We start from the raw sequence: 21,755 nt of genomic DNA on the forward strand, positions 1-21,755 counted from the left end.
AATAACAAGACAATTAAAAGAACTTAAAAGAAACAACATCAAATAAATGACGTACTAATAGTTGACAACTATGACAGACAACATGAAACAAAAAGGAATTAGGTGGGTGACATTAGGTGGGTTTTTGTGACTTAGACCATGTTTTACATGGTCTCAGTCACAATGTCCAAGTTCCGTCGATCCTGGGCTGTATAACTTTCGGTTATACATGCTGTACGACCAAGTCTAAGCCGGCCCATGTCTCGCCCAATTCCCACCCTCGACACTCCTCCGAAACGCCCCATTTAGCTTTGATCGTTCAGCGGCACTATGAAGGCCTAGGTCGTTTTTAAATACGCCCAAAACCCGGTTTTATCATCGGCACTTGGACGCTTTTGACTTTTGATCGTCCAAGTGCCGACTTAGGCCCGTTTTTGGACATTTTTCTCTTTCGATTATGAGCCCCATAGTGTAATTAGAAAAGGTTCAAAAAATGGTCAAAATGGTACGTTAGATTGTGAGCCTACTAGGACAGATAGGGAAAAATTATTGAGTACTTGAATGTAAACCGCTTAGACAACCTCCATTGATAGGCTGTATTTTAAAAAAGAGGGAGATTTCAATACCATGCATGTCATAAGAAGGGTTGGGTAGTTTATTTATATTGGGCTTATTGGGATTGGGATGGGTAGGTTTTTCAACTGGTTTGCCTTTTCAGCTGGTAGATGAGGAGGAGAATAATTAAACCCTCCATCATGTTTAATGCTCTGTTTGGGTATGTCACGGATGTTTGGGTTTGGTTAAACCATCTTCTTTTTCTTCATAAAGAAGGTATATGTGAGACAGAGGAGGGGGTAGGTGGGTGGTGAAGTATGATGCATTGTACTACTTTTATAATTATTGATATATACTCGTATGAGGTGAGAATATTCTGTCAGTCATTTGCTTCATATTTGTTAACCTCAACTTTATCAAACCAGACTGATAAGGTGGGGATTAGATTAGAAAATGTTGAACAATTTGTTTGTTGGGTTGCTTTAAATGCATCTTTGCTTGTTTGTTCAATAAAAATTATTTAACAAAGAGCGACCAAAATGATTAAAGGGATAAACCTCCTCTCGTATGAGGAAAGATTAAAGAGGTTAGGGCTTTACAGCTTGGAAGAGAGACAACTGAGGGGGGATATGATTGAGGTCTACAAAATCTGAATGATGTAGAATGGAAAAAAGTGAATTGATTTTTTAACCTTTCAAAAATAGTACAAAGCACACAACAAAATTACATGGAAATACTTTTAAAACAAATAGGAGGCAATATTTCACTCAAAGAATAGTTAAGCTCTGGAACTCATTGCCATAAGATAAGGGAATGAGTTACCGCTTACACTGAAGTTTAGGCCCCTTTGTTGCATTCCGGAAAGCTCTGAAAACTTTTTTTGTTTTCCAAACATTTTGGGAATTAAGCCATTTTAGTTACACTCTTTATGTTTACTTTATTGTTAACCGAGTCGAGCTCCTTTTGGTTGAAGACCTGGTCTATAAAACTAAGTTTTAGTTTGTTTAGTGTGCCTGGGTTTAAAAAAATGAACAAGGTTCCTGGAGGAAAAGACTATACTGTGCTATTAAGATAGACATGGGGGAAGCCATTGCTTGCTCTGGGAATTAGCTGCTACTATTTAGATTTCTGCCAGGTACTTGTGACCTGGTTTGAACAGGATACGGAGCTAGATGGACCATTAGTCTGACCCAGTATGGCTATTCTTATAAATAAGCAGCAGTGTAATCAATTTAGGGCTCCTTTTACAAAGGTGCGCTAGCGTTTTTAGCGCACGCACCAGATTAGCACGCGCTAGCCGAAAAACTACCGCCTGCTCAAGAGGAGGCGATAGCGGCTAGCGCACGCTATTCTGCGCATTAAGGCCATAGCGCACCTTTGTAAAAGGAGCCCTTCATAGTAATATCCCATCTTTCTTACTGGGGGGCAGATGCTGAAAAAACTTTTTGACAAATTCACTGAAAATTCCTAAATGTCTATTGGTTAAAAATAGGCATAGGCAATTTTTGCAGAGATGGGTATAAGGTTTATATTCTGACCCAAGGCATGTTCAGATATTTTGTCTATGTTCTCTTTAGGTAGGTGTACCAGACAAGGCTGCCCATTATCTCCATTATTATTTAGTGTAGTAATAAGTGAGCCTTTTGCTGCAGCAATTAGACATAACCCCAATATTAAGAGGATTGGTGCCCAAAAATATAAAAATTGGGCTTTTTGCAGATTATATATCACTGACCTCCCACAATACTAGTCTCTCAAATTCTACTTAGGACCTGGATTGGCTACTGTTGGAAACAGGATACTGGGCTTGATTGACCTTCTTAGGCAAATAGCTGAATGATAACTCCAATTAAGTTATTTGGATATTTTAAAGAGGTATTTAAGTCAGTCAGTGCTACTGAACATAGCTGGTTAAAGATACTTATAGTAGGCTCATGATACATAGAGAGCATTATATCTGCAGCCAACAAAACTGGATGAATTACTAGACAGCAGTTGGAAACCAAACTCCAACAGCCTCCCAACTAGCGGACCATTTCAAACACAAAATCATCACAATCAGATCCACATTCAACAACTCTCGAAACATCTTAGAACAGATACTAACAAAACCCACAAAAGATGAAGCCACCTCAGCAGATAGGATCTGGACCGACTTCCCAACGACACAATGGTCAGACCTAGACCAGCTGTACAAAAAATACAGCAAATCTTCATGTGATTTGAACAATTGTCCTCCTTATCTACTAGCTACAGCGTCCACTAAATTCAAAGCTGGTCTCGCGCTATGGTTGCAAACCACCCTAAGGGAAGGTCAGTTCCCTCCGGAACTTGGCGAAATCATAATCACTCCCATACTAAAAGACACCAAAGGCCCAATAGACAGCCCAACAAATTATAGACCAATCGCCTCTATACCTCTATACGCCAAACTCATAGAGGGTCTAGTAGCACAATATCTCGCCAATTACCTAGAAGACCACCACATCCTACACCCTACTCAATCCGGATTCAGAACCAATCACAGTATTAAAACACTTCTGGTTTCCCTACTAGACATAGCCCGTCAGCACCTCAGCAAAGGAAATAAGTTACTAATCATCCAACTCGACCTTTCAGCAGCATTCGACTTAGTTGACCATTCCATACTACTCCAGATACTAGATGCCATAGGAATATCAGGTAACGTTCTCAACTGGTTCCAAGGATTCCTCAAAACAAGATCATACAGAGTCAAGTCAAATGATCTTTTATCCGACCCATGGTCAAACCCCTGCGGAGTTCCTCTATCGCCTATACTTTTCAACCTCTTCATAACATCCCTAGGCACGGCCCTAGACGCCCTAAACATCACATCCTTCAGCTACGCGGATGACATAACTATCCTCCTCCCCTTCGACATCCAAGACCCCATCTCCAACGGAAGCCTGAAAACAACATTGGAAACTGTAGAAAAATGGATGACGAACCACAAGTTAAAACTGAATGCGGAGAAAACCAAATTCCTACTACTAGAGAAGGAACAAAAACCATCCCTAACAGAACTAGATGTAAACACAATCAAATATCCAATACAGAATACTCTCAAAATTCTGGGAACACACCTAGACAGAGGCTGCACAATGCAAACACAAATACACAAAACCATAAAAAAAGCATTCTTCACCATGCGAAACCTAAGAAAAATAAGAAAATTATTTTCCAAAGAACACTTCAAGATCATTGCATAATCCCTCATACTCAGCTCCTTAGATTACTGCAACAGCCTCTACCTACCTTGCCCAAACACTATGATAAAACAACTACAGACTGTTCAGAACACAGCTATCAGACTCATCTACTCGCTCAGCAAATTCGACCACGTCACCCCCGCCTATGTAGACTCTCACTGGCTTCCGATAAAAGCAAGAACTCAATTCAAACTCTACTGCTTACTTTTCAAAGCAACCCTTGGTATGGCCCCCAATTACCTGAACAACCGTCTTTGCCGCTACCGACTACCCAGATCAAGAAGAACTCAGAATCTTTTCACCTTCCCCCCTCATAATGGTACCCGACGTAAGAAACTTTACGACAGCCTTCTAGCAACTCAGGCAAGGCAGCGAAAATTGACCCCACCATCACCAAACTCATGATCAAAACAACAGACATCAAAGTGTTTCGGAAAGAAATCAAAACATTTCTTTTCAAAAAACATATCCTTACTTAATATTACCCTCCCCAATCGCACATGCACTCTCCCCAGCAAATAACACACTAGTCATCCCCTTGAACCTCATTTACCAAAAATATCCAGACTCCTAAATAAGCATCTCCCTTAGGTATCCATTTAACCTTCTCCTAAATAAGCATCTCCCTTAGGTATCCACTAACTAATTCCTTCAAAGTTAGGTATCTTTCTTCAGTTGCCTATATTGTTTTCCCCACTGAACCTTGTAACTACTTGAACCCTGTCAAGTTATTCCATCTATAAATCCAGATATATCTTATACTTGTATTTCTACTCCACAACATGTAATTTACTTAAATCGTTGTAATGTAATTCTCTCGGTAATGTCCTGATCTCTTTTAACTGTAATCCGCTTAGAACCGCAAGGCACAGGCGGAATAGAAATCACAAATGTAATGTAATATCAGCAGCATCCAATTAAAACTTAAATCTGTCCTTTCTGTGCCTAACTCTTCCATGTTAAAATTCAGATAACATTTTGCTGAATATCAACATGTTGCATTTAGTGCCGAGGAAATTTGAATATGCACTAGGTTAATGCCCAAAGTTGACCAAATAAACACTTTCAAACATCAACCCCAGTTGATCCCTTGTTTTCCATTATATACGACTGCTTTAAAATATTTAGCAAGAGACTATGTCAAACAAAAGCAAACTTTACCTTGTGTGGTGAGGAGAACTCTCTCTGCATTATTTGGCAAACCAAGCCAGGATGGTGTTTGAGTATCTGGAAGCAATTCAACCCACTGAACAAACTCATCACGTCTGTGAAGAAGTAAGTAAAACCTCAAAAATATTTTTGATCATAAGGTAAATTCCTAGATAAATTGTTTCAATATAATTTCAAATTGTATACATGTTTATTCATAGTGCGCTGAGAAAGTCTGCAAATCTTTTATGCTCAGAACATGGTTACATCCTAATCTTAATCCTGGTGAATAAGTTGGACAAAAAGGATTCAATAGGTATTTTTGTGTGAAAAAGAATGCAAAGTCTTTTTTCAGTAACATCAACATTATACCTATTTATTGCTTTATCCAACTGTGGTTCACAAAAACAAAACAAAACAGCAGTCTAAATTGTCTAATCAATGTTTATCAAATATAAAGGTCTTTAGATTTTTACAAAATTGACAAATAATTTGACTCTAACCTAATAAAAGAGGGTAAAGAATTCCAAGAGGAAATCACAGAGACAAAACATTTGTGCTAAAAATCCTGCCGCTACGACAACATAAAAGAAAAGAATGTCTGAACTATTACACTCTCACTAAGTTCAGGACTAATTCTGAAGTACATCCACAGAATGTTTGAATCACTAAGCAGGCTAATGTCTGATGGCATCCCCAGACTACAAAACATTTAGAAAATAAATAAAGACCATACTCTTCAAGAAATCCCTGAAAAAGATAACACTGCAAATTCAAATCCCGCCTCTCACTAAAGCCCCTAACCCTAGCCATACTCCTTTCTTACTTTCCTTGAAAATGACCAGATTTCTTTTTGTAATATCTTTTTTGTAATACATCTTCGATAATTCTTTTGTAATCCACCTTGAATCGCAAGGTAATGGTGGAATAGAAATCCCTAACGTAATGTAATGTAATTTAAAAAGAATCCATTCATGTATTTGGAAAAACCTTATCTCCCCCCTTCGAAACCAGAGTGCTCTCCAACCCTTCCGTAAACAGCTGAAAACCTGGCTTTTCTCTAAAACCTAACACTCCCCCCTCTCCTGACATCCTAGCCCTCTAACATTCTCCTCTCCTCTGATCTTCATCTAGCCCTTCCTTGGAGTTCCTTTCTCATTACAATTCCTGTAAACCGTGCCGAGCTCCACAACTATGGAGATGGCGCAGTATACAAACCCAAGTTTTAGTTTAGTTTAATTTAGTATTGGAAGCTAGTAACTGGTGGCACCTCCTTGAGCAGTGAAAACATGAACAAAATGTTACACACATCACCATTAAGATGTTATTGCCCATTCTTTCATAACTTACTAAGGAGAAATTAGGTCTTACCTGCTAATTTACTTTCGGACAGGTATTATATACTCCTACCAGTAGATGGAGACTGAGAACTTCCGAGCTGGAGGCATCCAGAATACGACGGACAGGCTGAGACAGGTTCTCTGGAGAGGTCAGCCAGAGAGAAACCAAGCTGTCAGGTGGAGCGAGGACAGATTGGGATGTAGTAGAGATTGATGCTGCTGTGTAAGTAGAGTAGGAAACACAGGAAGGGGAATGGGCTCCCTGGAGCTGAGCTGGAGCAGGAGGGAGAACCAGTGTTGGCGAGGCCATCGAGGGGCGATGAGAATCATGGTGGCTTTGTCCATGCGGAGTTTGAATAACGTCCGCAACATCAGAGGTAGAGGAGGAAAGGCATAGAGGAACCGATCCGTCCAGTTGAGCAGGAATGCATCCGGGGCCAGACGATGAGGAGAGAAAAGTCTGGAACAGAACTGGGGCAGCTGATGGTTGTGAGGAGCTGCAAAGAGGTCCACCTGAGGAGTGCCCCACTGAGCAAAGATGGAGCGGAGTGTGGGAGGGTCCAGAGTCCACTCGTGAGGCTGAAGGATGCGGTTGAGATTGTCGGCCAGGGAGTTCTGTTCGCCCTGGATATAGACAGCCTTGAGGAAGAGACTGTGGGCCGTGGCCCAGGTCCAGATGCGGATGGCCTCCTGACAGAGGAGGGGAGATCCGGTGCCGCCTTGCTTGTTTATATAGTACATGGCGACTTGGTTGTCTGTGCATAGGAGAAGAACCTGAGGGTAGAGAAGGTGCTGGAAGGCTTTGAGAGCATAGAACATGGCTCTGAGTTCCAGGAAATTGATGTGATGTTGACGCTCCTGAAGGGTCCAGTGTCCCTGGGTGCGAAGATCCCCCAGGTGAGCTCCTCACGCATAGGGGGAGGCATCTGTGGTTATGATCATGGAGTGAGGGGGTAGATGAAAGAGTAGACCCCTGGAAAGATTTGAGGAGTTCAACCACCATTGAAGAGATTGCTGAAGAGACGATGTCACAGAGATGGGATGAGACAGAAGATCTGAGGTCTGTGACCATTGGTTAGCAAGAGTCCATTGAGGTGTCCTGAGGTGGAGTCGCGCCAGAGGAAGCACATGGACCGTCGAGGCCATGTGGCCCAGGAGGACCATCATCTGTCGGGCTGGGATGGAGTGATGAAGGAGCACTTGACAACAGAGGTGGAGCAGGGTCCGTTGTCGGTCGGAGGGGAGAAACGCCCTCATCAGAGTGGTGTCGAGAACTGCTCCAATGAATTGAAGTCGCTGTGTGGGAAGCAGATGCGACTTGGGGTAGTTGATCTCGAACCCTAGGAGATGGAGGAAAGAGATGGTGTGATGAGTGGCTTGTAGCACAAGCGGAGACGTAGGCGCTTTCACCAACCAATCGTCCAAGTAGGGGAACACCTGGAGGTTGTGCGACCTGAGAAAGGCCGCCACCACAATAAGGCACTTGGTGAACACCCTGGGCGATGATGCGAGGCCAAAGGGTAGCACCTTGTACTGATAGTGGCGGTGCTGTATCTGAAATCGGAGGTAGCAACATGAATTCAGATGGATTGGAATGTGAGTGTAGGCCTCTTTGAGGTCCAGGGAACATAGCCAGTCGTGTTGAGAGAGAAGAGGATAAAGCGTGGCCAGGGAGAGCATTCTGAACTTTTCCTTGACCAGACACTTGTTGAGGTCCCGGAGATCTCCTGTCTTCTTGGGAACCAGGAAGTAGCGGGAGTAGAATCCCTGACCCCTTTGGTCTGGGGGAACCTCTTCGATGGCATTGAGAAGAAGGAGGGATTGGACCTCCCTTAGGAGGAGACGGGATTGGGAGGAGTGAGACGCAGACTCTATTGGAGGATTGTCTGGTGGGAGAGTCTGGAAGTTGAGAGAGTAGCCGTGGCGGATGATGTTGAGAACCCACAGGTCTGATGTGATGACCTCCCAACGGTTGAGGAAGAGTTGGAGACGTCTTCCGATTGGCTGAGGAAGAGGTAATGATGGTGGGAGACTGGCTATGCCCTGGAGAAAAGAGTCAAAAGGGCTGAGAAGGTTTTGACGGAGGGGGAGGCTTGGCAGGTTGGTGAGATTGAGAGCGAGCCTGAGTGTGTTGTTGTTGATGAGGTCTGCGAGGCTGCTGTTGGGGCGGGTTGAGAGGTCTGGCCGAGAACCTGCGCTGGTAAGAGGACTGTGGTCTATAAGGACGAGCAGGTGGAGCCTTCTTTTTAGGTTTTACCAGAGTGTCCCATCTGGTCTCATGTGCTGAGAGCTTCTGGGTGGTTGAATCCAGGGAATCCCCAAAAAGTTCGTCCCCAAGACAGGGTGCGTTAGCTAGGCGGTCTTGGTGGTTGATGTCAAGATCAGATACCCTCAACCAGGCCAGACGTCGCATGGCAACAGCTATGGCAGACGCTCGGGAGGTCAGCTCAAAAGAATCATAAATAGAGCGCACCATGAATTTCCGCAGTTGAAGGAGGCTGGAAATTTGTTGTTGAAAGAGTGGGACTTTGCGCTCAGGGATGTATTTTTGTAGGGCGGATATTTGTTGTACGAGATGTTTCATATAAAATGAGAAGTGAAATGTGTAATTATTCGCCCGGTTGGCTAGCATTGCATTTTGATAAAGGCGTTTGCCAAATTTATCCATCGTTTTGCCTTCTCTGCCAGGAGGGGTGGAGGCATAAACACTGGAGCCCTGAGTTTTCTTTAATGTAGACTCAACTAGGAGAGACTCATGGGGCAATTGAGGTTTGTCAAAACCCGGGATTGGGATGACCCTGTATAGGCTGTCAAGTTTACGAGGAGCTCCGGGGACAGTGAGTGGATTCTCCCAATTTTTATAAAAAGTTTCCTACAGTATGTCGTGGACGGGTAACTTGAGGAATTCTTTGGGAGGTTGTTCAAAGTCTAAGTCATCCAGAAAGGCCTGGGACTTTTTGGAGTCGGACTCTAAAGGAATAGAAAGAGCCGCCGACATCTCCCTGAGGAATTTGGTGAAAGAGGATTGCTCAGGTTTGGAAGCGGTATCGGTTACTGAGGGTTCGTCTGTGGACGATGCGTCCTCCTCGGTACCGGGTGGGGATTCTTCCCATAAGTCCGGGTCCCTGATATCAGTGTGCGCATGCCGAGATGTCGGGGTGGGAGGCTCGGTGTGGCGGGTCTTAGAAAGAGACTTGCCAGAGCGCATCGAGACGGTACCGGGAGAGGAAGATCGGTGCTGATCCCGGTCCCGGGAAGAGCGGTACCGTTCTGGGTCCCGGGGAGACCGGTGCCCTTCCTGGTCCCGAGGAGGATCGACCTCAGAGTGGGTCTGTACCACAGGATGAGAATGGGGTGGTTCAGCCGAGAGGACTGGCATGGAAGTGTTGAGTGGCACCAAGGGGGTGGACACCGGCAGGATGGTGCGAGGCTCGGGCCGGTCTGGTACCGAAAGAAGTGGTGCCAAGAGGGTCGGTAACAGGTGCTGGAGTTGCTGCTGTAGCTGTTCCTGCAATTTGTCTTGGAGTATGGCCGCGATGCGGTCATCCAGGGGTGGCACCGGTACCGCTTTTTTCTTTTTCGGTTCCATAGGTGCTGCTCCACGCCCCGGCAATGAGGAGGCCGATGACGAGGCACTCACCGAGATCGGGGCGGAGCGTTTGCGGGGTCGGCGTGAGGCCAGGAGGACCGGCGTCGCCACTGTGGCAGGTGGGCACTCAAGGGAGGTGGAAGGCTTCTTAGCCGGCTTACCTGGTGCCAGCGACCCCGAAGAAGGATCGGGCGTCGTCGAAGTGGTCGGTGCCGTCTTTTGCGGTACCGTCGACATCGTGGCAGGTTCCATAGTAGATCCGGTACCGAAAAGGATGTTCTGCTGGATCTGCCGATTTTTTAAAGTACGTTTCTTAAGAGTGGCACAGCGGGTGCAGGTGTCAGCCCGATGCTCTGGACCCTAACACTGTAAGCACCAATTGTGTGGGTCAGTGAGGGAGATCGGGCGTGCACACCGCTGGCACTTCTTAAAGCCCGGTTGAGGGGGCATGAAGGGAAACACGACCTCCGCAGAATCAAAACCGGAGGCCTGTATGGTGACAACAGGCCCCGCCGGGGCCGGTTTCAAAAAATAGAGAAAATCGAGAGATTTTTTTTTTTTTTTGAATCGAAGAAAAAAAAGAGAACCCGAAGAGGGAAAAAGAGAAAAAACGAGAAAAAAATGCGAGCGGAAAGGCAAGAAGGATGTTTTCAACGGCCGTTGAAACCACATGCGTCTTCTTTGCTCCGCGGAAACGAAGAAACTGGGGACCACGCACTCCTCCGTCGGGCGGGAAGGCACTCGCGCATGCGCGGTGCGGCCAACTAGAACTTTCTAGTAGAAAGTGTCCGTACCGGGGCTCCGTCGGTGACGTCACCCATGCGTTAAGAATATGCTGCCTGCTTGTCCTGGGATAATACCTAATTTCTCCTTCTGTAGCATCCCTTTAGACCAGGACAGATAGGCAGTACCAAAGCAAACCTACCTCCAGAACTCATGCCCCAAAGGCTGCATTCTGACGTGCGAATACACCCAGCCTGTAATGAGGGACAAAGGAGTGAATGAAAGACCAATCCACCCAAGAAGTCACCTGTACCCTGGAAGGATGAGTCCTCAACAGCAGAGATGCTGCCCTGCCTCTGAGCAAATACATTGACTCTACAGTCTCCTTAATCCACCTAACAATAGTACTACTACTACAACAATTATTTCTATAGTGCTATCAGACACATGAAGCGCTGCACACAGTCAGAAAGAAGTAGTAGCCTTTGAAGCCGCCACACTTTTCTGAGACCCCCCCCTATCAACACAAACAAGTAGTCCGTGTGGCAAACTCCCACGTCACAAACAAGTTGTGGCAGAATAATCTCCAGACATCCAAGCTGTTCCTCCGTGCCCCATTCCCCAGGACTGAAAGGGAGATGGTTTTGTACACATGAAAGAATCTTAGGAAGAAAGGAAGTAACCATGCAGACCATCACTTTCTCTTTAAATAACTGCAAAAACAACTCCTGACAAGACAGAACCTGCAACTCAGAAATGTGACGAGCTGAAGCCAAAGCCACTAAAAAAAAAAAAGTCTTCAAGATAAGGTCCTTCAAACGTACAAGTGGATAAGGGCTCATAAGGCGCAGACACTAGCCCAGATAGCACTAGAGGACGAATAAGGCACACTCCCCAAAGAAACCAGACCACTTCTAGAAAGGATGCCGGAAACCAACCCCAAAGGAGCCCCCGAAAACACAAGGCTGCCACTTGTACCTATAGTGAGGACAACATCAAATCCTTGTCCAAACCTCCTTGCAAAAAGTCCAGAATGTTTGGCAGAGAAGCTGTTAAGAGGAACAATTTGACACTCAGCACATCAGTTCTCAAAAATACGCCACATCTGGACATACGCCAGCGAAGTGGACTGTTTCTTAGAACAGTGTTCTTCAACCTTTTTACACCTGTGGACCGGCAGAAAAAAAAGAATTATTTTGTGGACCGGCAAACTACTAGGACTAAAATTTAAAAACCCCGTTTCCGCCCCATCTCCGTGAGCTCGGTCCCCACAAATCATCTGATCCCATCCACACAAGCCTCAGTTATGATTTTATATTGAATGTATTTTATTAAAGTATAAAAAGAAACAATATTTTGTAGAATTGTCATTTTATAAATACAAATAATTCAGAGCAAGGATCAACAAAACCACTGTCTCCCCTCCCCTTCACATATATCCCCTCTACTATCAAGAAAACTGAACAAGCCAAATTATTACAGAACGCTACACAGAAATATCATGCTAACAGAATACTGAAGTAACACATGACAGGAATAGTTTTAGGGGAGTGCAACTAGGGCAACTGCCCCCTGGTCAGAGAGCGCCCTAAGCCAGCTGGAAGCTAAAGAAGCACTGCCTGGGTTTTGCAGTCCCCAGTTATGTCTAACACCAGCTCTAGCAGGATATATATTTCAAATCTGATATATTCTAATCACAAAATAGAAATAAAATTATTTTTTTCTACCTTTTGTCATCTCTGGTTTCTGCTTTCAATCTTTTTTTCACTCTCTTCCTTCCAGCGTATGCCTTCTCTGTCTCTTCAATCCAGCATCTGCCCCTTCCATCCACTGTCTGTCCTCTCCCCCTTCCATATGGTATCTGTCTTCTTTCTATGTCCCTCTCCCCTTTCCATCCAGCTTGTGCCCCCTCTCTCCTTTTTACATGATTCATTCCAGCTTCACTGCTCTCTTCATTTTTATCTCTCCTACACCAGATCTATCATAGTTGTCCCTCTGCTTATTTTTCTGCTGACCCCTTCCTATCATCAATCTCTCTACTTTCTCATGCCTGTGTCTCCCCTTCTCCTCCTCTAATCTCTCTGCCAGCTGTTTCCTTCCTTTTTTCATTCTCCCTTCCCTCCTCCTCCTGTCCAGCAGTAACTCTCTTCCCTTCCTCCCCTCCCAGCAGCATCTGTCTCCCTCTCCAGTAGCAGCTGTCCCTTTTTTTTCCTTGCCCAGCAGCTTCCCAGATTCCTTTCCCCCCTCCCCTCCTAGAAGCATCTCTCCTTCTTCTTCTCCCTCTCCAGTAGCAGCTGTCCCTTTTTTTTCCTGGCCCAGCAGCTTCCCAAATTCCTTTCCCTCCTCCCCTCCCAGAAGCATCTCTCCTTCTCCTTCTCCCTCTCCAGTAGCAGCTGTCCCTTTTATCCCCTGCCCAGCAGCTTCCCAGACTCTGATAGTGGTTTTCTCCCCTCCCAGCAGCTCTTCTTACTTCCCAGCGCAGCGATTCACGAAGGCAGCCTCGGGTCCTTTGTTGGGTTGCGCCGCCTCTGAGGAAAGAGGAAGTTGCATCATCAGAGGCAGCCGCGATTCAGCAAAAGCCCCAAGGCTGCCTTCGTGAATCACTGCGCTGGGAAGTAAAGGAGAGCTGCAGAGAGGGGAGAAAGCCACTGTCGGAGGCTCCCCAAGATCTCTCCGGTCCAGTGCACGCTTCCGATGCTGATCTTGCCGGTCCTGCGCGGACCAGCAGGAAGTTGAAATGAGTCAATCTTGCCGGCCCTGTGCGGACCGGCAAAAATTTCCTGCGGACCGGCACTGGTCTGCGGACCGGCGGTTGAAGTACTGTGTCTTAGAACACAAGAGAGTCTCAATAAACTGACCAGAATATCCTTTTTTACTCAAGTGTGCCCTTTTAAAATCCAAGCCATAAGCAAGAATCGAGCTGCATTTTCCATTCACACCAACCCCTGAACCAACAGATTTTCCCAGATCGGTAATTGCAGAGGATTTTCCACCAGGAGCTGCATGAAGTCTCCATACCATGGCCAGCACCACATGGCCGGGATGTCTCTAGAATCTCTGAATTAGAGAATGACATCGGGATAAATTTGTCCCTGCAGGAACTCAATTTCTCAGTCCCATCTCCACGAGTTTTATCGCTGTCCCTTTCTCATTCCTGTAAGCTCTGCCTTAACCGCACAAGCCTCAAACACTTATGATTTTAAAGTGTTTGAGGCTTGTGCAGATGAAGATGGAGCTTGCAGGAATGGGGCAGGGACAGGAAAAGAACTCGCAGGGAAAGGATGGGAAAACAAGTTCCTGCAGGGATGGGGGGAAAAATTTGTCCCCGTGTCATTCTCTACTCTGAATTACTTAATCCACCAGGGGCCACAGAGGAAACATACAGAAGCCCCTGTACAGGCCAAGCCTGATTCAGCGCTTCCAGACCTACCACTCAACTGTCCTTCCTCCTGCTGAAAAATCGCAGAACCTGTGCAATGGACAAGGTTGCTATCAAGTACATGACCTGTTGACCCCATCTGCGCACAATGAAGGCAAAGACCTGCGGACTCAACTACTATTCCCCCAGATCCAGAATATTTCTGCTGTGATAATATGCCTGAACGTTGTCTACTCCCATAACATGCAGTGTTGACAAGGCCTCAAGAAGACATTCTGCCCAAGCCATGAGAAGTGCCACCTCGCAGGCTACTAAGGGGATCTTTATGCCCCTGATGATTCATGTAGAACTTCTGCAAATGCAGGGACCACCTGAAGTGAAGAGTAGACTAGAGGCTTCATGTGGGCCCTGACTCACTTCACCATCTCCAGAAATGCGGCTATTGAGCCCAACACCTGCAAATACTTCCTGGCCCAAGTGTTCCTTGAACGCAGCAAAGACCTCACCTGCAACTTCTGGACTTTGGCTAATGGCAGAAATACCCTGGCCATTGTGGTGTCGAAATGCATTCCCAAATATTCTAGAGCCTGAGAAGACTGGAGCTGCCTTTTGACTTGATTGGCTAATTCAGGTGAAGGTGCTGGACTGGGTAGTCACTTGTCCAGATAAGGGTGCACTAAAATGCTTTCCTTCCACAGAGCTGCTGCCACAACCACAATCACCTTGGAAAAGGTGCAGGGAGCCTTAGCAAGTCCAAAAGGGAGTGCACAAAACTGATAGTGCCGTCTAAAAACAGCAAAGTGAAGGAATCTCTGATGAGCAAGACGGACAGGAACGTGAAGGTAGGCCTCTGTTGGATCCAGAGATGTGAGAAAATCCCCAGGTTGAACTGCCATGATAATGGACCATACTGTCTTCCATGTGGAAGGATGGAACCCGAGTGCTCGATTTATCCCTTTCAAGTCCAGGATAAGGCGGAAGCACTTCCTTTTTGGGTACCACAAAATAGATGGAATAGCATCCCAAGCCTTGCTCCTTGAAGAGCCTGGACCATTGCCTTTGAAGAGTCTCCTGGACTGCCCGGGCCTTCCAGCAAGCCCAACAATGAGACTCTACAAAGGCATCCGCCAAGAGAAGGGAAAACTCCAGCACACTGTGAGGAAAAAGATGCACACAGACCTTCTCTCACCTGCAATTGAGCATCTGTGCAAAAAATTTGTTTAATTTACTCTTTTTTTAAAAAAAAATTGTGCTTGTATTAGGCAGACCCCCCTCTGGCACATGACTTGATTGTCTGCTAGCAGGCAGAAAAGTGCAGCTGAAGCCTTCCAACTGTCAATATAATTAAATTCAATTTATCTTATTCCCAAGACAGGGGACCAGGAGAGGGAGGGACCCAGCCACCTGATTGTGACACCCCCAAGGTAAACAAGACTCTTGCGGGCCTCAACCCTAGTCCATAAGTGAGGACCAAATCAACTTAGAAGAAAATCTAGGAGAAAAAGAAAAGAAAACCTATCACCAGAAAAAAACTAACACATGGTCCACAGAGGTAGACTGCACAGGCTTACCACTCCTACCCTCTGCTGAGACTGAGAATAGACTGACTTCCAAGGGGACTGCACACATATCTGGAGCTGAAGCTCAGAAGTTCTGTCTCCCTCTGCTAGTAGGAGTACGTAATACCCATCTGTGCCGGACTAGAGGGACACTATAAAAACTTGATATTTGAGACTTTTCTTGCATGAATAACTTGCTTCTTGTCTTGCCACATCTCAACAGTAGTTATAATCCAAAGCAAAAAATGATCTTCACCTATTCTGTAAAAGATTTATTTGAATGTCCAGGGTAATTTTTTCCCTATACGATACAATCTCAGCTCAACTTCAGCTAATAGAAGATGTTAAGACATCCTCTTATAACCCTGTCCAGACAGATGATCAACTACTTTCATGTGTTTTCTAACTTCATTTAATTGCAGTATGAGTTTCAGTGAATTTTATCTTAAAAACCGCACTCAGATACTTTTGGTTCTTTATACAAGACAGGATGCCCAAACTCAGTTTAGATTTACTCTACGGGGTTGTTTTCTTATTGCATATTACATAAGCAATTGAATCTACAGTAATTAGCCAATTGTACTAAGGAAGCTATGGGCTTGCATACTTTTTCACACAAGAATACTCACTGTTAAATGTTACTGAACCCCCCCCCCACACACACACTTTTAGACAGGTGCATTAATTGAACAAGCAGGTGCTAAACTGAATCAACATAAGTCAATTTTAGTGCATTCAATGCATCAAAAAAGTTTTGAAAAGTTGGTCTAAAAAGGACAAAACCCTGAAAATTGTGTGCACGATCATTCCAAAAAAATGTTTTGGGAGTTATTTATTCAGTAATTATTACCAGGATTTGATTAGAAGCCAGTCATGTTTTTGAGTATACCAGCTATCCTCGATTTCCACCAGCATGTGGAGCACAAAGCAAACCAGGAATTTAACTCTTGTCGTGAAGACCTCTGATTAGCCCAATTGAGTTGAAAGTTTTGTGAATTCCCTAGGATACTGTGCAAGTAGTTTAAGTTAGAGAGATTTTCTTCCAAGGATAATATCCCCATCCCCATCACATGTTGAAGACACTTCATGGCTATCTAATTTGGGATGTATACAAAAACAGGTTGGGAGGAGACTGTGGCCCCTGATGACGCATTGGCATGGATGACTAGATTAGAAGAGCAGATTTAAAAAGACAAAAAAATCAGTGGGTCGTTACGAAGGATTATGGTACCAATTTCCTGTGAAGCTCTTCATAAAGGTTAATAAAGACCAATAAAAAAATACAAGCAGGCTCCAACTGATTTGGAAGCATGAATGAGTAGAAGTACTAGACACTCGAACTTACAGGGAAATTCTTTTAAAAACAATAGGAGGAAATATTTTTTCCACTCACAGAATAGTTATGTTCTGGAACCCATTGCCAGAGGTTGTGGTAAGAGCAGATAGCGTAGCTGGTTTTAAGAAAGGCTTGGACAATTTCCTGAGGAAAAGTCCATAGTCTGCTATTGTGAAAGACATGGGGGGAAGCCACTGCTTGCCCTGGATCAATAACATGGAATGTTTCTAACTTCTTGGGTTTTGGCCAGGTACTAGTGACCTGGATTGGCCATCATGAGAACGGGCTACAGGACTTGATGGACCATTGGTCTGACCCAGTAAGGCTATTCTTATGTTCTTACATAGATAATCAAACGTTACCAAAGAAAAATAACATTACCTGATTCCATCTGGCATCTGGATGTCTTTATGCCCATCAACCTTGCATGCCAGTTTAAATTCGCTATCAAAGCTGGCAGTAGTGAATAACCGTTCAAGGAAAGTATTCAACAAACGTTGATCAAATTCATTATCAACACGGCCACCATAAATAGACTGTGCCATTAAAGTCTTCAGGGCTGACCATGGGATCTTATCAGGTGATATATTCTGTCTCCCCTGAAAATTATAATAAAAATATCCCCATTTACTATTTTTTCATTTAATTTAGCAAAACAAAAAATAGCAATCTTAGGTGTGTCCGAAGATGTTCTTTAAAAGGAGGAAATATTCTATAAAGCAGGGCTGCCCAAGTCCAGTCCTCAAGATCTACTGACAGGCCAGGTTTTCTAGATATCCGCAATGAATATGCATGAGAGAGATTTGCCTGCACTGCCTTCTTGGTATGCAAATCTCTCTCATGCATATTCATTGCGGATATCCAGAAAATCTGGCCTGCCAGTAGATCTCGAGGACCGGACTTGGGCAGCTCTGCTTTAAAGTATGCAGTCAATGCTCTGGTTTGCATGTGTTTGGCAGTGCACATGTAGGTGTACTGAGCAATTATCACAGCTCCCCCTATTTATCAGTCAGTCAGAGTAGGCATGGACATATTCTTGGGAGGGTCTTTAAGAAATAAGGGGGACTCAATTCCTGTCTGCTTTCGATATCCATTGCTATGAGGACGTCCTGTGTGTACATTTTTTCCATCTTTACAATTCAGACCCAATAAGCTCTCTTCCTCCAGCATCAGTGAAACCCCTTAACCATGCTGTCAGTCATTCTACAGGTTATGGCTTTAGAGCCATATTCTATAAATGGTGCCTACATTAGGCGCTGCCTAAGTTTGGGATCCACGCCTAATTTTTAAAATGGCTTATTCAACATAGTAATTGACAATTTAAGAGTTTGGCACCAAACTTTCAGGAAGCTTACTAAGTAGAGGTGCCTATCTCAAAAAGTAGGCATGGTTAAGGGCGGAGAAAAGGAGTGGTTGACTTAGGTTACAATATAGGCACCATCAAATTATATGAGTGAAAAGCAAGCCTAATGGAGTGGCGCCTATGTCTAGGATGCCTAGTGACGCCTAAGTCTGCTTAGGCACAACTAGGCGTGATTCTATAAATGGCACCTAATGGCTGACTGACAACTGCATCGAGTGGTGCCTACAATGTAGGTGGCCAATGGCACCGTTTACAGAATTTGGACCTTAAGTCTCTAGCTCACCTCCCTGCATACTTTTGTTCAGCTATTTCATATACACCTTCCATTCTCAAACAATTAAGTCCAATTTTGCACCAGGCGTGTGAATCTGGCTAGTGAAAACTCTGTGTCCAAGTGTCTTAGGGAGTTCAAGAAAGGGATTTTCCAAGCCACAGCCAGCTCCATTCTTGAAGACACTGATATTGCCAACTACAATGGAGGATCCTTCCAGACAATCAATCATCAGGAGGAGAAGTGATAGCAGATATAGTTTGGAATCCAATAATATCCACTTTAGTTCAACTGCTGATCACTCCCATGCCACTATCCTAAAGGGTACAATATGATCTTTCCAACTCCTCATTTCTTGTTTCATACATTTCATCACCCTTATCCCATTTAAAATAAAACCAAAGCCCTTTGCAGCACTGCCAGAAAGGACTTTTTTGGTTTTATTTAAATAAGAAAAAAAGATAGACCTCTGTCTCCCATTCCTCTCTCCCAACACCTCCTCCTACATCCCCCCCACAACACCAGCCCAAAAAACAAAACCATAACCTCCTGATACCCCCCACCCCACATCTTTAGTTGAGAAGATCGGCAGGAGGGATGCCCGCTCCCTTCTGCTTCTGGGGCTGCCTCTTCAAAATGACAGCCCTGCCCCCTCCTGGTGCATCATGGGATGCACTGGGAGGGGACTTAGGCCCCTCCCAGTATTTTTTATAGGTCTTGTTGAAAATATGGCATTAAAAGTCACCTACCTTTGCTGTATCATCCAGCCACGTGTCTACTGTATCACAAGCAGATCTCAGATCAGATTCACCAAACTCATATTTCTTAGACCAGCCCAGAGGTGCATAGCGTAGTCGTTCTTGAATAATAGCATGAAACCAGGCAAGTAGAAAATACAAGCGAGCCCGCTCATTTGGAGACTAAAACAGAATCAATACAAGCTTATGAATTTCCACAGAAATGTGCCTCTTCAAGGACAGGAAAGGAAATCTCATACTGATGGTCTTTAGTTTTTGTAACATGCTATTTAAAGCATCCTGAAGTTATTTTTATCAATTATATTCTACCACTGATACAATTAAAAGATGGGGATTATGTTTTTTCCCTATTCAATAAACTGAAAATCTTGAAGTAAATAATGTTTTTGTAATTACTTGCTCAACACTATTGTACAATAGAAAAAAAAAAAAAGAGAGATGAGGAGTATGCTTGCTATTCAATTTTTATTTTTTTGGTTCATGTTAAGTTGGAAAGAAAAAAAAAAAAAAAAAGACCATACTTAATATGTTGTAGTTTATTATTCCATGTTTAAGTATGCTTACTTAGCACATACATTTTACTCTGTTCCTCAGGGCCTCTGCCTTATCCATGAATTAAAAAAAAAAAAAAAAATGCAAAAGTAATAAGCCGGAACAGGATGACTTAACAGCTCAGACAGCAGCAAAGGTTAGAGCAGACATGGGTAAACTACGGCCCGTGGGCCATATCTGGCCTGTTTAGTTTTTTAATCTGGCCCACCAACCATCCGAACCTCGCCGACCGCAAGCCCTACATACCTAAGGTGACCATACGTCCCGTTTTGAACGGGACAATCCCATTTTCGGATCCCCTGTCCCGTTGTCCCCACACACAGCTTCGGGACACCCAAAATGTCCTGTTTTCAGAGACAGCGTCCGGAAGCTGTGCGCGGGGACAACGGGACAGGCGATCGCTTCCTGTTCCTCCCCTGCCGCACCAAAAAAAAAAGCCTCCCTCCAGGCCCGATTTAGGTCCACCACCGCTGCTCCTCTGCTGCCAATACTCGAACCCGGAAGCCTTCTTCCCGACGTCAATTCTGACATCGTAGAGGACGTTCCGGGCCTGCCAATCGCTGCCTGGCTGGCCAGGAACGTCCTCTCTGACATCAGAATTGACGTCGGAAAGAAGGCTTCCGGGTTCGAGTAGTTTGCAGCAGAGGAGCAGCGGCGGTGGACCTAAATCGGGCCTGGAGGGAGGCTTTTGTTTTCCGCGGTAGGGGGGGGGGGGAGAAGGTAGGCAGGCAGGCAGGCTGGCTAGCTCTGGTTGAGGGAGGGAGGTAGGCAGGCTTTGGGGGAGGTAGGCAGGCAGGCAGGCTCTGGGGGAGGCAGGTAGCTACGCTGGCTGGCTCTGGGGGACGTAGGCAGGCAGACTGGCTGACTTTGGGGGAGACAGGCAGGCTGGCTCTGGGGGAGGCAGGAAGGCAGGCTGGCTATGGGGTAGGTAGACAGGCAGACTGTCTTTGGGGAAGGCTGGCTTTGGGGAGGTAGGCCGGCAGGCTTTTTGGGAGGGGGTGGGACAAAGGCTGGAAGCAGTGAGGGGACATAGGAAGGAGGGATGAAGGAAGGAGAGAAAACGGCAAAGAAGGGGGGGGGGTTGTAAGTAGAATAAAGACTAGAGAGATAAAGGCCTGGACCAAAGGGGAAAGACAGGAGGCAGAAGCAGGACTTTGGGAGGTGCAGACAGAGGGGGAGAGCCCCTGAGGAAGAGCAGAGAGAGGCAAGATCATAACAGAGGAGGGAGAGAGAGAAAGGAAGACCTAGAACAAAGGTACAAAGGAGAACTGACACTGGATCTGGGGGCACTAAGGACATAGGAAGGAGGCACTGGGGGCACTAAGGACATAGGAAGGAGGCGCTGGGGACACTAAGGACATAGGAAGGTACTGGGGGCACTAATGACATAGGAAGGAAGGAGGGAGGGAATAGAAAGGGACAATTGTTGGGCCTGAGTGCAGAAAGAAATGAAAGATAGGATGCACAGTCAGAGGGAAACGCAACCAAAGACTCATGAAATCACCAGACAGCAAAGGTAGATTCTTCTGCACGAGGTATGGGAGGGAAGGATGGAAGTTGAGCAAGGGTTCTGCTGCACGAGGGATGGGAGAGAGGGAGGGAGGGAAGGATGGAAGCTGGGCAAGGGTTCTGCTGCATGAGGGATAGGAGAGAGGGAGGGAGGGAAGGATAGAAGCTGGGCAAGGGCTCTGCTGCACAGGGGGACAGGAGGGATGGAGGGCTAGAAAGATGCTGCAGAGGGGAGGCACAAGGGGATGGGAGGAAAGATGCTGCACATGTGGGGGAGAGAAAGGAAAGGGGAAAAATTGGGATGAAGGAGAGGAAGAGAGAGATGATCATATACATCGTTTTTTACAATAAGCCTTATGTTTTCATGCTTTGCTACCTTTTAAAGGCCAAAACCTTTATGTTATGACATTTACATTTAATTTATATTAGTTCACACAAACACTCCATCCATCTGCTCTTGGTC

General features: G+C 45.2%; 1 protein-coding gene across 1 annotated transcript in view; it reads right to left on the reverse strand.

Annotated features, from left to right (window-relative positions):
- DYNC1H1 (dynein cytoplasmic 1 heavy chain 1) overlaps positions 1-21,755 on the reverse strand; it is a 312,112-nt gene that overhangs the window by 36,531 nt on the left and 253,826 nt on the right. The window contains exons 70-72 of the mRNA XM_033953397.1: positions 19,223-19,393; positions 17,221-17,438; positions 4,926-5,029 (exon numbers count right to left, since the gene is read on the reverse strand). Of these exons, the coding sequence (XP_033809288.1) occupies positions 4,926-5,029; positions 17,221-17,438; positions 19,223-19,393 (493 nt within the window). The remainder of the gene's footprint in view (positions 1-4,925; positions 5,030-17,220; positions 17,439-19,222; positions 19,394-21,755) is intronic.

This window comes from Geotrypetes seraphini, chromosome 7, assembly GCF_902459505.1.
Source record: "Geotrypetes seraphini chromosome 7, aGeoSer1.1, whole genome shotgun sequence".
NCBI classification, from domain to species: Eukaryota; Metazoa; Chordata; class Amphibia; order Gymnophiona; family Dermophiidae; genus Geotrypetes; species Geotrypetes seraphini.